This window comes from Esox lucius, chromosome 7, assembly GCF_011004845.1.
Source record: "Esox lucius isolate fEsoLuc1 chromosome 7, fEsoLuc1.pri, whole genome shotgun sequence".
Classification (NCBI taxonomy): Eukaryota; Metazoa; Chordata; class Actinopteri; order Esociformes; family Esocidae; genus Esox; species Esox lucius.
This window is the reverse complement of record NC_047575.1, coordinates 30190786-30204842: the sequence shown is the minus strand read 5'-3', so window position 1 is coordinate 30204842 and position 14057 is coordinate 30190786. Positions and strand designations below refer to the sequence as shown.

Sequence of the window (14057 nt, the reverse complement as noted above, 5' to 3'; positions counted from 1 at the left end):
TTGCTCCATCAGTCCTAAAGGAGTCAGTTCAGTGGGCATGTGAGTGCAAGCAGGTACCTAGTATTAGGTTTGAACAGTCACTGTCAGCCCATTCATTAGGGGTTGGAAGCTATGAGGAGTTGTTTTGGTTGCTAAACTGACCAAATGGTTAACTACTACTAGAGCATACACTGTAGTTTTTGAGGATTGAAGATTTAATCAGTAGGATTTTTAAGTTGTTTGTTTGTGTAATAAGGCAGCAGGAGTACTTTTTTTTTTTTTTTTACTGAAATGGGGTATTGTTTACTTGTTGCATAACATTTCAAACAGTTTTCCTAATGAACAGACCCCTGGTATAATCAGCAGATGGCTTTACCGGGCCTGTGAAGGTTGAATGAAATCCTGTTTTTTATTTTATTTATTTATTTTTTATGTCAAATTAGAGATGAGCATTACACTGTTGAACCAAAGCGGGTCACAGTCATTTTCAACAGACTTAACCTTCTGCCTCTTTTTCTCTGTCCCTCTCTGTTTCTACTAACACCTGCACACTGCCATGACTCAATTGATATTCAAATCACGGTAAGTGATAAAATGACCCCCTCTGTCTCTCATCCTTATCCCGTCCTCCCGTCCCCTCGATCCCTCGCCTTACAATGCAGACATGTCCGCTCTGCTGGCTACACTCTGCGACTCCCACAATGACAGGGTTTGTGGCGGTGGATTCAGTCATTTGGGGTTTTGGCATCAGAAGCCAGAGAGACCAAAGGGTTCAGAGACTGGCCTATGGATTTCACCAGATAGGACTGTGTGATAAAATGAATCAAATGATTTTTGTTTAGGCAAAAAATTGGATGAAGATTGAGATTCACTGGTATGAATGCTATGAGGTGGGTAAAGGATGAGTAATAAATTAATTAAAAAAAATATTATTCACAAGAAGTATGTCTGACTAATGTATGAGTAGATTTTTGTTAATGGTTTTGTTAGAATCTGTCCTTTCAAGCAACTCACATGTAGATGATCTGCTATATGATATAGCTTTTGCTTGGGAAACTGCTAGTTAGTTGTTTTAGTTTGTCATCTTTTAAATTATTGTAATACAGTGTATTAATATGAGACTGTTTTCAATTGTTTTCTATTATTATTATTTAATGTGTCTAATATTGTTATGTATTTGTTCATTTGCCTGTTCATTTTCTATACAGTGCCTTCGGAAAGCCACTTTCTGCACATTTTATGTTATGGGTTTCATTGATCTACACCCAATACCTTTTAATGACAAAGAGAAAACATATTTTTAGAAATTTGTGCCAATTTATAGAATAATATAATGTGAAACATCTCAAGGACTTAAGAATTCAGACCCTTTGCCATGACTCTCCAAACTGAGCTCAGATGCGTCCTGTGTCAGTGTCCTCCTTTTAGGAAGTTCATATTATTGGTTTAATATGATTTAGGAAGGCATACCTGTCTACTTCACACTGCATGTCGGAGCAAACAAAAAGCCCTCAAGTCCAAAAAACTGTCCATAGACCTTCAATATTTCTGTTGGCATAGCGATGGTCAAGGTAATACAAAATTTGCTAAAGCATTGAATGTTTCCAAGTGCACAGTGGGCTCTATCATTGTAAAATGGAATAACCACTAAGACTCGTTCTAGAACTGAGTAAACTAAGCTGAGTAACTGGGCAAAAAGGATCACAGTCAGCAAGGTGACCAAGACCCCAATGGCCGCTTTAACAGCTTCTGCCAGAAGGAAACCATATCTACAGTACTCCATCAATCAGGACTTTCTGGTATACTGGCTAGATGAAAGCATCTCTTGAGTAAAAGGCATATGACCTGCTTCCTGAAGGACTCTGAGGGCATGAAGAAAAATACTTTCTGGTCTGATGAGACCAAAATCAAAAACTATTATACACTGTAACCCTCTGATGCTTCTCCTTATGAGACAATGTTTAACTTTAACGGGAAATAATGAAGGCAGTTGTGGCCTTTTAAATGCAGTGGAAAATGAGGGGCCAGGTGGTAACAATGTGTCTTAGTAGAGGGCAGCTTTGAAGCCTGTTGCTGTGAACCGGCTGCAATGGCTAGCAAAAAACTTCAAAAGGAGACTTGTGCATTGAAATAGCCAGAAGGTCTAGCCTGATTTCAGAATAATTTAATAGTTTTCTGTAATCAATTCCATTCAGGTCCCTGATGGAAATAAACTAACTGAAGTTTGAATTTGTTTTGATTTAAAATATATTTCTAATAATCAGTTTCTCTGAAAATAATATTACAGAAGTTCTAATAATTATTAAGCTATAATATTATTACGCCAGTAATAAATGATATAACTCAGGTGGGATGAATTCTCAATTTTGTGTAGGCCTACTCCCATTTTTGTTGGAATCCGGTACTCAGTCTGTCGCTCATTTTTAGTTTGTCGCTTTTTAATATATCGTCATTCATATCATATCGATTTTGGTAATGTATCTTGATATTTCTTTTGTCTAATAATTCAGTCCCAGATTGTATAACGTTCTCCTATATTTGGAGTTGGCAAGACGGCACAAACAGATCTCGATCACTTGATCAGTCAATAAATTATTGTTTGAGAAGGACTACTTTTCCATTGGCAACTGCAGACTTCTATAATTCAGAATGAATTGTAATTTTATATGGAAGGTGAATAGTATCTGACTGCAATAGCTGATTTTAAAACATGCTCAGTCAGTCTGACAGAAGTGAGCCATCTACTTCAAGACTGTAGGTGCAGTAGATGCTAGTTTGCATGTGCTTGCCTGCTGTAAGCTGGTTTACTTCAGACATTTACTGTAGATCACATGCCTCTCTGTTTAGCTGAGAATGTGTTCCCTAGCTGTATGTGCACGTTTTTGTGTGCACATGCACTCTTCTGTACCAAAGGACACACTGAAATATTTCAGTCTGTATTTTCTTTCAGTGTTTACTCTAGGTGATGCTATTTCAGTTCCTCAAAGCTCAACCTAACTGCCGGCAAGCAGTATTTCCGGGGGGTACTTCTGTGGTTTGAATTCCACCACTAAACTTGAGCATACTTCAGGTATTACAGATGAATGAGGCCATTTCTTCATCTTAAACAGCACCCTGTTTCTTAAATAGTGCACCACTTTTGCCTAGGGTCAGTAGGGTCATGTATGTACCCTGACTAATAATATATAATCAGTGATTATTTCAAGATACAGAGGATGTCACCCTTTGGCACTAGACTATGATACCAGCTGTGTAAAAGCCGTGGAAATTTCCTTACAAGCCAGAGTGTTGAATAAAACACAATTTGAACTTTTTCTACTGGGTTTGTGGTCTGCACTTCAGCTGGTCAAAATATTTGACAAAATATCCACTGAGATGTCCTTAATCTGTCACATGCGCAAAACCATGTCAACCCCATGTAAACACTGAGTAGAATGCATACATAACATGTAAACACTGGGTAGAATGCATACATAACATGTAAACACTGAGTAGAATGCATACATAACATGTAAACACTGAGTAGAATGCATACATAACATGTAAACACTGGGTAGAATGCATTCATAACATGTAAACACTGAGTAGAATGCATACATAACATGTAAACACTGGGTAGAATGCATACATAACATGTAAACACTGGGTAGAATTCATACATAACATGTAAACACTGGGTAGAATGCATACATAACGTGTAAACACTGGGTAGAATGCATACATATCGTGTAAACACTGGGTAGAATGCATACATATCGTGTAAACACTGGGTAGAATGCATACATAACATGTAAACACTGAGTAGAATGCATACATAACATGTAAACACTGAGTAGAATGCATACATAACATGTAAACGCTGGGTAGAATGCATTCATAACATGTAAACACTGAGTAGAATGCATACATAACATGTAAACACTGGGTAGAATGCATACATAACATGTAAACACTGGGTAGAATGCATACATAACATGTAAACACTGGGTAGAATGCATACATAACGTGTAAACACTGGGTAGAATGCATACATATTGTGTAAACACTGGGTAGAATGCATACATATCGTGTAAACACTGGGTAGAATGCATACATAACATGTAAACACTGGGTAGAATGCATACATAATGTGTAAACACTGGGTAGAATGAATACATAACATGTGTACTTCCGTCTTGTGCATGTGGCTTGGTTCATGAGCAAATACATAATTTGGCACATAGATCATTTTTAGGTTGGTTTAATAATACTTACCTGTGGGCATTTTTACTCAAATCTCAACCAGCTGAAGGACCAAACCCACAGGCGAACAGGAATGTATATACATGTATTCAATTTGTGACAGTGTCTGGATTTTTCTGTTTTTACTACGTAAATGTGTGTGGCAGTGCTGTACAGAAAACAAAGCATTTCTCGAAACAAGACCATATTTAAATATACAAATGGGCAAATCTTACATTTCACTTTAAAGAAGCACTGTGGAGCTTCTCTGAATTGTTTTTACATAATCTAATTTGTATGATATGTTACAATTTGCAAGAAATGTCTCAACCATTTTTCTTAACATTTATATGATGATTTAAGCCAACCCAGGCCGTAATAATGCAAAGGACTTGTTGCAGCAGTATATCAAGGGGAGACAAGTGTCTTTAGTCCAGAGGTTTAAGGCAGTCTCTCCTGTCCCTCACTCTAGGCTTTACACAAGCTGGCCTATCAGTACCTGAAGAGGGAGTGGCCTGACAGTCTACCAGAGGAGCCCACAGACCACAGGTGAGACTTCAGTCTTTCTCCATTATCATTCATACCACTCTATTATGCACAAGTGACATTTACAGAAAGGTACAGTATATGAAGTGCATTTACTCTGTTCACGTGCGTGTTGTTACAGGAACATGTACACCGTCTGGAAGGCCTACCTGGAGGGCACGGCGCAGGTGACCCAGTCCAGAATCACAGCCTGTGAGAACTACAGGAACCAGGTGTCTGACCCGGCAAAGACTGCCAGGCTGCAGAAAGAGCAGCAGCTCAAGAAGGTATAGAGGCCAAACCACTTTGAACATGGCTTAGCTTTGCTTAGTTTGCGGACTCCCAGCCCAATCAGTGGTATCAACAGGACGGTAGCCGACCTGCTCCCTCCCTTCTCTCTGTTGTGCTGCACTTGACATCACATAGCTTTTTATTTGCACATTTTTCTCTGAATACATGTTTTGGAATTATTCACATGAAAATCTGTTGTGAAATTAGTGTAAACAGGGTATCCGCGGGTCCATAAAAAGTGAAAATTTAACCAAATAAAAGTCATTGAATAGTCTTGTCTTATTTAGTATTTTTAAAGGTCTTAAAAGGTATTTATTAAGGTCTGTTAGCACTGAATAGATGATGCCAAAAATGTGTGGTTTGTGAACGCATTTTAGCTCTGGTCATGGGCAAAAAGCATCTATGATTTCAGTCAGATTGTTAGATGTTGGCATGACACGTGCCGGTTGGCTGCTTTTCTCCCAATACCGTTGTTCATGAGGTAGATAGCTAACTAGTACCTAGCTATTGCAGTTGCCTACTTTGTTAACAGTGTATATCAGTGCTACAGTCATGTTCCCCTGTCGGAACATGCAGATACGGAAGCACCTTAAACAGCTGCTTGTTTTGGTGCTCATCAACAACTAAAGTCTGTAGGTGCCTTACTTCAGTTGAATTGGTGTCCTTATGTATTATTTGCTTGGGGGTGTTATTGTGAAATTGGTATTAAATTCAAAGTTGCATTAAAAAAGTATATAGACTAGCTGATATACAGTATTTTACCACAAGTAATTAGCAATGGCTGTTAAAAGTATGTGCTACACAGCCATGACATAACCTCTGGTTGTTTGTTTAGTGTATTGACCAGCTGACAGTGGTGCAGGCTGAGCTACAGGACTCTGTGAAGGAGCTGGCAAAGACGAAGAAGAAGTACCAGGAGGCAGAGACCATGGCCCAAGCCGTCCGGGACAAGGCTGAGCAGGACGCCAAGTACGATCACGTTACACACTAGTCTTGGCACAATCCCAACATGTTGACTCTGTTACCAATACCATGTTTAATACTGAAATACTCTATGCCAAAACAATACTCAAAAATAGAAATAGTACTTGATTTGCAAAGCTGTACCACAGCAGAAAAACAAAGTGTGAGTGAAAATAAAGACAACGAGATTTATTATGGAACTCCTTTTATAATTGCTGTGAAATATTTCTTACATGTCAAGATTTGTTTTATTTTTTATACCTGTTTGGAAGCTGGTTAACCAACAGTGAATAGTTTAGTGTACACTGAGACCGTTCAGAAAAAGTATTTTTGAAAAAATTTTAGTACCAAACCATTTTGGGGGTTTTAGTATAAGAAAATGACCCAAGTCTCTGCATACCTTATACCACTATCCAAACACAAAGCAGTCCGAGACGCTGCTACCTTGTCATATAGGTATGTCACCTATGGACAAATCCATCCACCCTGTTGGTGGGCCAGTTGGAGCCTGGTGTACCCTATCCATACCCGGTAGCCTGAAATGGACCCAAGTGACAATGGAAAATGCTGGAAGCAATGGTGTGACTGTCACATACCCATTCCATCCCTCATTCTCTTCTATTCTATCCAGGTCCAAACTAAGTCTCTTCCAGTCCAGGTCCAGTCTGCAGAGGGCCAATGTAAAGGTGGGAGCATTCAATAAGTACATTTCATGTATACCCAGTGACTAAACTGAAAATGGGCCTAGAATTGTATTACGTTTGTAACATGACGTTAAGCCTATGAAATTAATGTGCCAAACACGTGTGTTTCAGCTGAAAGCCAAAAGGGGTGAATGTAACTCCAAAGCCACACACGCCAGGAACGACTACCTGCTCACGCTAGCTGCAGCTAACGCACACCAGCAACGTTATTACGACACAGACCTGATTGACTGCATCAAGGTGAGACATCAGCTCATTCATATACTCACGAAAGGAATTCCATCTCATCTTTTATTTAGATTTTTAGGGATATTTCAGATTACCTAGAGCACCACCAATGTGCAAATGTGTTTTTATGTGATAATGTTTTTCTTGGGTTGTCTGTGCTCCTCAGGTCCTGGATGGGGCTATTTATGACCAGGTGAAGGACTACCTGGTTTCGTTGTGCCAAACGGAGATTGAGGCTTACAAGGCTGTCCATGACACCTTCTCTGTCCTCTTGGAGAGGTCCAATGGGGTGAGGGAATGGAGACATTACACTTTATTAAACTAGCCTGGTCTCAGGCTGCTTTGGGCAGCTTTTGTCAACTAAGGAGAAGGCAGAGACATTGCAACACCAGAGTTGGTTCAGTCGGTGAACCTTAAGAGTTCCAGCACCTCCCTTGGAGCCTTGGTCTTCTAGTTCTTCTAGGTTCTGGTTTTTCCTATCCCCTGTACATTTAATTTCTTTCTCTTTGGGTTTTTTGGCTTGGTGTGCATATATCACTGTGACTATTTCCTATTGTAAAAATGGCTTTAGAAGATACATTTGATTGAATTTAATTTGAGCGAATGTCTAGGCTTTAGTTGAGGCTACATGCAAGGTCTATTGGTTTGTAGAAGATCTTTGTTCGAAACCTAGTATGTAATTTGTGTCAATATGATGGTTCAGGACATAGGTAATCTTAAACCTTTCCTGAGGTCGGTCAACATTTTTCCTTCAAAGATTTAGAAACCACTACCGCAAAAGGCTTTTGTCTCAAGCTGTTCCCATTACCGCTGGAATATGGACCTCCTTAGTGCAGGGCTGTTTGGGTCATCTTACATATTTGTAACCAGACCTTGGTTCATGGTTCATTTAAGCTCAGACCAGTATGACTGTGTATCTTTGGTAAGGCAGCGGGCTGCGGGCGCTCTGTATTTGAACAGAGGTCAGATTTCAACTCGTTGACCCATATGGTTCCTCTTTCACCGTGATGCCACACAGCCGGCTGTATGACTGTGAACGTTCCCCTGGATCATACTGTGCTCTGCTTTGACTGTCAGTGGGCCTTCGATGGCCCTGACATGGAACAGAACAGTGCTGTCACTCTCCAGTTACATAGTTTACTATCAAAGGACTGAGTCTTTGGTGTCATTACATGTTTTCACTTGAATGCTCTGAGATCATCAATTGTCACTATTGTGCTGTATTATGAAGTTACCTTAACAAGTGTGTATGTATATGTTCCAGGTGATGCAGGAATTCCACCGGCAGCAGTTTGTACAGCAGAACCCAGTGTTCCACAGTGCCCCAGCCATCCTCTTCCAGCCCAGCGACACTGACACGGTGGGTAGCAGGGCTACCTTTCTTATGAAACGTGATGGCTGCCGTAATGCTAAGGTTACTTTTCTCATGGAACGTGGTGGCTGGTGCTATGCTAATGCTACTTTTTTAATGGACTGTGGTGCTATGCTAATGTAACTTTTCACATTGAATAACGTGATGTTGAATGGCTTCTTCTATTCCATGTTTTTCTCTGCTCTTGATCTTTATTTTCAGTTTTTAATTATCACTATAATCCTATTCTTTTTTTTCTGAATTATTTGTCTTGTGGTATTTCATTGTGTTGAGATGTTGTGTGTCCATGTGTGTAAGATGTGTGGAGAGTGTGTGTATGATGAGTGTGTACACTGAGAGACACTGGATGACCTGAGAAACTGGACACACTGAAAACCCTGGACATGCTGTACACACAAAGACACTAGACACACTAGAGAGAGAGACTGGGCATGCTGGAAACACTAGAGAGACACTGGAGACAGTGGACACACTGAAACGATAGGACAGGCTGTAATCCCTGGAGTCACTGGACACACTGGAGACACTAAAAACACTGGAGAGACACATACACTGGACACGTTGGAGACACCAAAAACACTGTCACACTGGTCACTTTGTTGGAAGCCCCAATGCTCTGGCTGTTTTCGTTGGAAGTCAAACAAGCAGTGGCCTGTTCCTAAAGAAAACATTTAGTGATGCAGATGCCCCCTACACCCGCCCTTCCCCCCTCCCTGCGCGAGATGACGGAGAGATCCGGAAAAGAACTGCACAGGCAGGCAGGACCGCGGACGGCCAGGGCGTCTGTGAAAAGGGTGCATTGTAAGGGGGCCTCGTCAGACTCCCTCCTCCACCCTGGCCGCCTCAGCCTCTGACAGGAGCTCAGTGTGGCTCTCCTCTCCTTCACTCTGTATGGTCCTTACGTACGGCCCACAATGAACAACACTGTTTCTCGACGGCCCTCTCTCTCTCGCTCTCCCTCATTCTCTCTTACCTAGCGCAGCCCCACCTGTGCCCCCCCCCCCCACCTGCAATTGGAAAAACATTTTAACTGAATGTACATTATCCACCATTTATTCTTGTATCTGAGGTTTGAGGTCAGCTGTGTGCACATGAAGCATGCCAGGGCTCATCAGTCATGACCTAACGGGCGATGCAATTTGGCCATCATCCCCAGGTCTCTAGCTAATCCCTCATGGGGTCAGGCGCCTGCAAAGGCTGAGGTGGTCAGTCAAATGAACTTATTATATTATATTCGTTATTATATTAATAGTAAAGGTTGACCATACACTACCTGTTGGTTGAACCAGTCAGCGGTCTGTTCATTTAGGGTGCAATATAAAACTTTTGAAATCCTTTTGTATCTGGAAACAAGAATTATAGTTTTTTGTTGTCCAGGGATAGTCCCAATAAATGTTTGTCCATTTTCCTCAGTTTGGCAGATACTTCAGACTTACAGTGCTTATAGAAAGGCATTGTATAAAACAGATTTGTCTATCCTGTCTTAATTGTTTGTCTGCTGTATTAGTTAAATATTTTGAGGTTCAGAACGTACCGCGTTACTGAGTAAAGCCCAGAATGTGGTCTGGAATTAGACTTAATACCTTGCAGAGGAGAGGAATATGCATAGAATCTTTCCATATTATTCAAGAATAAATGTTCTGATCATCCTCAACTCCTATACAATCGTAATTAACCTACTACTCAAAAGTTTTATATTTTTATATTTTAAATTATCAGATTTAAAAATGAGGAACAGAAGGGTTAAAATTAAGAGACCACAGCATTTTGAATGCTTCTGTTCCTCACTCAAAACTTTCCTTTTCAACTTTCTTGGAAAGGAAAGGAAAAGGTGCAGTGGTCTCTTAATTTTTTCCGGAGCTGTATATACAGGTTTTGAAGCAACATATGCAGCCATCCAGACTATTGTCTTTTTCAGGAAAGGCCTTGCTTATTTCAGCAAGACAATGTCAAACCACATTCAGTTTGAATAACAACAGCATGGCTCTGTAGTAAAAGACCGGGTGCAAAACTGACCTGCCTGCAGTCCGGACCTCTCACCCTTTGAAAACATTTGGCACATTATGAAACGAAAAAATACGACAAAGGAGACCCTGAACTTTTGAGTAGCTGCAATCCTATATCAAGCAAGAATGGTAAAACATTTCACTTTCAAAACTACAGTAATTGGTCTCCTCAGATCCCAAACACTTACAGAGTATTGTTTAAAGAAGTGTTCCTACACAGTGGTTAACATGCTCCTGTCCCAACTTTTTTGAAATGTGTTGCTGGCATCAAATTCTAAATGGGCAGGTATTTTCCACAAACAATACCATTTCTCAGTGTCAACATTTGATAAGTTGTCTTTGTATTATTTTCAATGACATATAGGGATAAATGATTTGCACTTGAATTCTGTTTTTCATTTGCATTTTACGCAGCACCCTTTTTTGGAAACGGGGTTGTATAATGTCCTGAGCACATCTCTGACTGAGAAAGGTTGATTTTGTCCAGATCACATCTCTGAATGAAACAGGTTGATGTTGTCCTTATCACATCTCTGAAGGAGTCAGGTTGATGTTGTCCTGACCACATCTCTGAAGGAGACCGGTTGATGTTGTCCTGACCACATCTCTGAATGAGACAGTTTGATGTTGTCCTGATCACATCTCTGACTGATGTTGTCCTGATCACATCTCTGAATGAGGCAGGTTGATGTTGTCCAGATCACATCTCTGAATGAGGCAGGTTGATGTTGTCCAGATCACATCTCTGAATGAGGCAGGTTGATGTTGTCCAGATCACATCTCTGAATGAGGCAGGTTGATGTTGTCCAGATCACATCTCTGAATGAGGCAGGTTGATGTTGTCCTGATCACATCTCTGACTGAGACAGGTTGATGTTGTCCTGATCACATCTCTGACTGAGACTGTCATGGAGAGGAGGAACCAGGCGTAGGCAGAACGGCATTCGATGTAATATTTTTATTGAAAATAAACACTGAACACACAAAGCACGCTAAAGGAAAACAGAAAAGAGAACACTCACCACTGATAGGTACATATGGAGACAAGCAACAATAACCGACAAGTGAGGGGAGCAGAGGAGAAACATTTAAACACATACTAATGACTTAATTGGGACCTGGTGTGAATGACAATTGGAGACAAGACAAATTAAGCAGTCCGGGGTGAGTTTGTGAACAATGGGAATCCGGGAAAAGCGGGAGATGACGGAGCTGTCCGTCACCGTCACAGAGACAGGGCATTGTTGTATATTGACATACAGTATGGATTTGTTGGCTATTGTACCCCAAGAAAACGTGCATGTTTGCAAACTGTGGAAATCTAATCTACCGGGATTAGCCGGCCATCCAGGCACATTTGGCATACTGTTTCCAAAGCCCTATAGTATGTCAGATTGAGATTAGTATGGATATAGCATGTGATTGAGATTGGGCCATTGTTTGTTTGGTTGACTTCCTTAATAGTTACTACTGACCTTCTCAAATAGACGTTTTTACTTCCCTGTCTTGATTCTATTGATCAGTAATGTCATGGTTCTGGGTTGTCTGGAAAACCGGTTTTCAGAGCTATTGATGTGTTTTTTGTGCCTCTACTGGATCCACTACCAACCCTTCAAGTCCCACTCTTTGATTAGTCTTGTACTTTACATGAAAGACAGTTCAAACAAACGTAGTTCTTGTTTGAACTGCAGTAAGGCACACAGGAAGTCAATAGCAATTTAACGAACAAGCAGATTAAAGTGATTTCATGTGCAGTCTGTCCATATGAAGCATCAGAAAATGTACATCTTCCCTAAAAATGCTGACAGTTTGTCCCAATGCAGTAGTGTGCATTTGCTTGTCCTATAACAATGTTAGAACTGACAAAGCTGTCAAAATCTATTTTGGAATGTTGGTTCAAATCGTAGCAAGACGTATGCCACAAAGACAAGCTTGATCATATCATACACACAACCAAAACGGTGTATTCCTAGCTCCAGGCTTCACGATATCTGCCAATATCCAGATTTGAATTGGTTTTGCTTTCAGTATCCTACCATAAATATAAGAAGTGAATGTGGTAGTTTTATATGTACCCAGGTCTTTTGTATTTACATTTGTTTACCTATTTTGATACACAAACTCACCCTCAAATACAGACATTTAGCCGAATATTATCTGACTACTCAACTACACCCTGGGTCTGTCTCCCTCCCCCACCATCCTTGTTCTGTAGGTGTTGCAGCTGCAGAAGGAGAGTGGCACGGTGGAAGAGCACAGCCTGGATAAGGAGGCCCGGAAATGGGCGACCCGAGTGGCAAGAGAACACAAGAGCATCATCCACTGTCAGAGGGTGAGAGAGGGAGCGGGAGAAAAGTGTTCTGAAAGGGTCTCAGAAAAGGAGAGTTGGTCTGGGATTTGATCGACGCCGGCCACATAATGCTGTCAATTCTGAAATGAACGCTAAGTCATGAAACAGTTCCTAAATCCTTATTTTGAGTCTGAGAGACTGTGATTACAAGTTCAGATTGGTAACCGTAGACATCCAGTGGACAGACAGAGACCTCATTAGACCCAATATAAAATACTAATCATTAATCTGTTTTATGATGCCTGCACTGTCACAGGGAAGTAATAAAATTGAAAACGATTAAAAGTTCAACCGTCGCACCACTGGCCTGATGGTTGGTTGTTGTGAAACACTGTCGATAAGATAACCAGTTTTTCTAGCAGATATATAGTTCTTGACTGAACTATTATGCAAGGGCTTTACAATAAACCAAGGATTTAACATTGCCTTTTACTAGAAATAATGGCAAATGAGTCGTTTTCTCTGTGATAGGTTTCATTATATTGACTCTCTTCGAATGTTCCCTGCCCATTTATTGCTTTATTATTTCAGTTTCTCCATTTTTAAAGGCAACATTGTTTTGCTTTTGCCTACATTTTATCTGGTTGAGGTTCCTCCTCCATTGTTCTGTGGTCCACTTTGTTTTATGATGAGTCCTGAGCTGTCTGTTCCCTACAGGATGTCATGTACTATCACAGGGCCAAAGCAGTGCACTACACTGGGAGTAGACATTATCCTTGACATGAGTTGGTTCTCTTCGTGTCACATGTGACCTTTCAGGCCCTAGAGGACTATAGGACTCAGCAGGGCCCATCGGAGCAGAACCGAAGCGAGCTGGAGCTCAAGATGGAGGAGGCCAGGGAGAATCTACGGAGAGCAGAGGTACATTTTGGTGTGTCAGAATCAAACACTTTATTAGCCATGTACATAAACACTCACCTGTCACTATACTCAGTGTTTACTCCGTGCAAATTATTGCTTGTTCAGTTTCCTAATGAAAAGATTTGCAGCGTTTAGCTGTATTGTCTGCTAACTAGTTGGATGTTTTCACGTGATCTGCAATATCTGTCTAGATAAAAAGTACCAGCTTGACAGAAATTCAATGGTGTAAATGACCAAATAAAAGTAACACCCAAGTCTGGCCTTAAAACAGAGAGAGCAGTACATGCCCCAACCACACCTGTCCTGAACCATTTTGATTGGAGATGAGAAGGGCTGAGGTCACTTTGTAGACAAGGTGAAATCACTAATGAAACGGTGCTTTTAGAGGAGCTTATCGATTTAAATGGGGTGATAATTTGCTTTAACAGACATACACATAGAAGGAACTTCTGAAAATACATTTGATTAACTCTTGATGGTTGAGGGCATTTGTGTTTCAAGAAGGAAACACAAATCTGGACAACATCAATCTGTTTGGCTGCATGGAGATATCTGTA

The 14057-nt window shown here is 40.7% G+C and overlaps 1 protein-coding gene across 3 annotated transcripts in view; it reads left to right on the top strand.

The window, feature by feature from the left end:
- si:ch211-176g13.8 (F-BAR and double SH3 domains protein 2) overlaps positions 1-14057 on the top strand; it is a 51755-nt gene that overhangs the window by 27494 nt on the left and 10204 nt on the right. For 2 of the 3 annotated variants that reach the window (XM_010870802.4, XM_010870801.4), the window contains exons 4-12: positions 4673-4749; positions 4868-5012; positions 5852-5985; positions 6611-6665; positions 6795-6923; positions 7078-7200; positions 8176-8271; positions 12505-12621; positions 13399-13500. In XM_010870802.4, coding sequence (XP_010869104.2) covers positions 4673-4749; positions 4868-5012; positions 5852-5985; positions 6611-6665; positions 6795-6923; positions 7078-7200; positions 8176-8271; positions 12505-12621; positions 13399-13500 — 978 coding nt within the window. Of the gene's footprint in view, positions 1-2929; positions 3050-4672; positions 4750-4867; positions 5013-5851; positions 5986-6610; positions 6666-6794; positions 6924-7077; positions 7201-8175; positions 8272-12504; positions 12622-13398; positions 13501-14057 lie in introns of those variants that run through there. The other variant, XM_020048049.2, reaches the window with a different exon arrangement.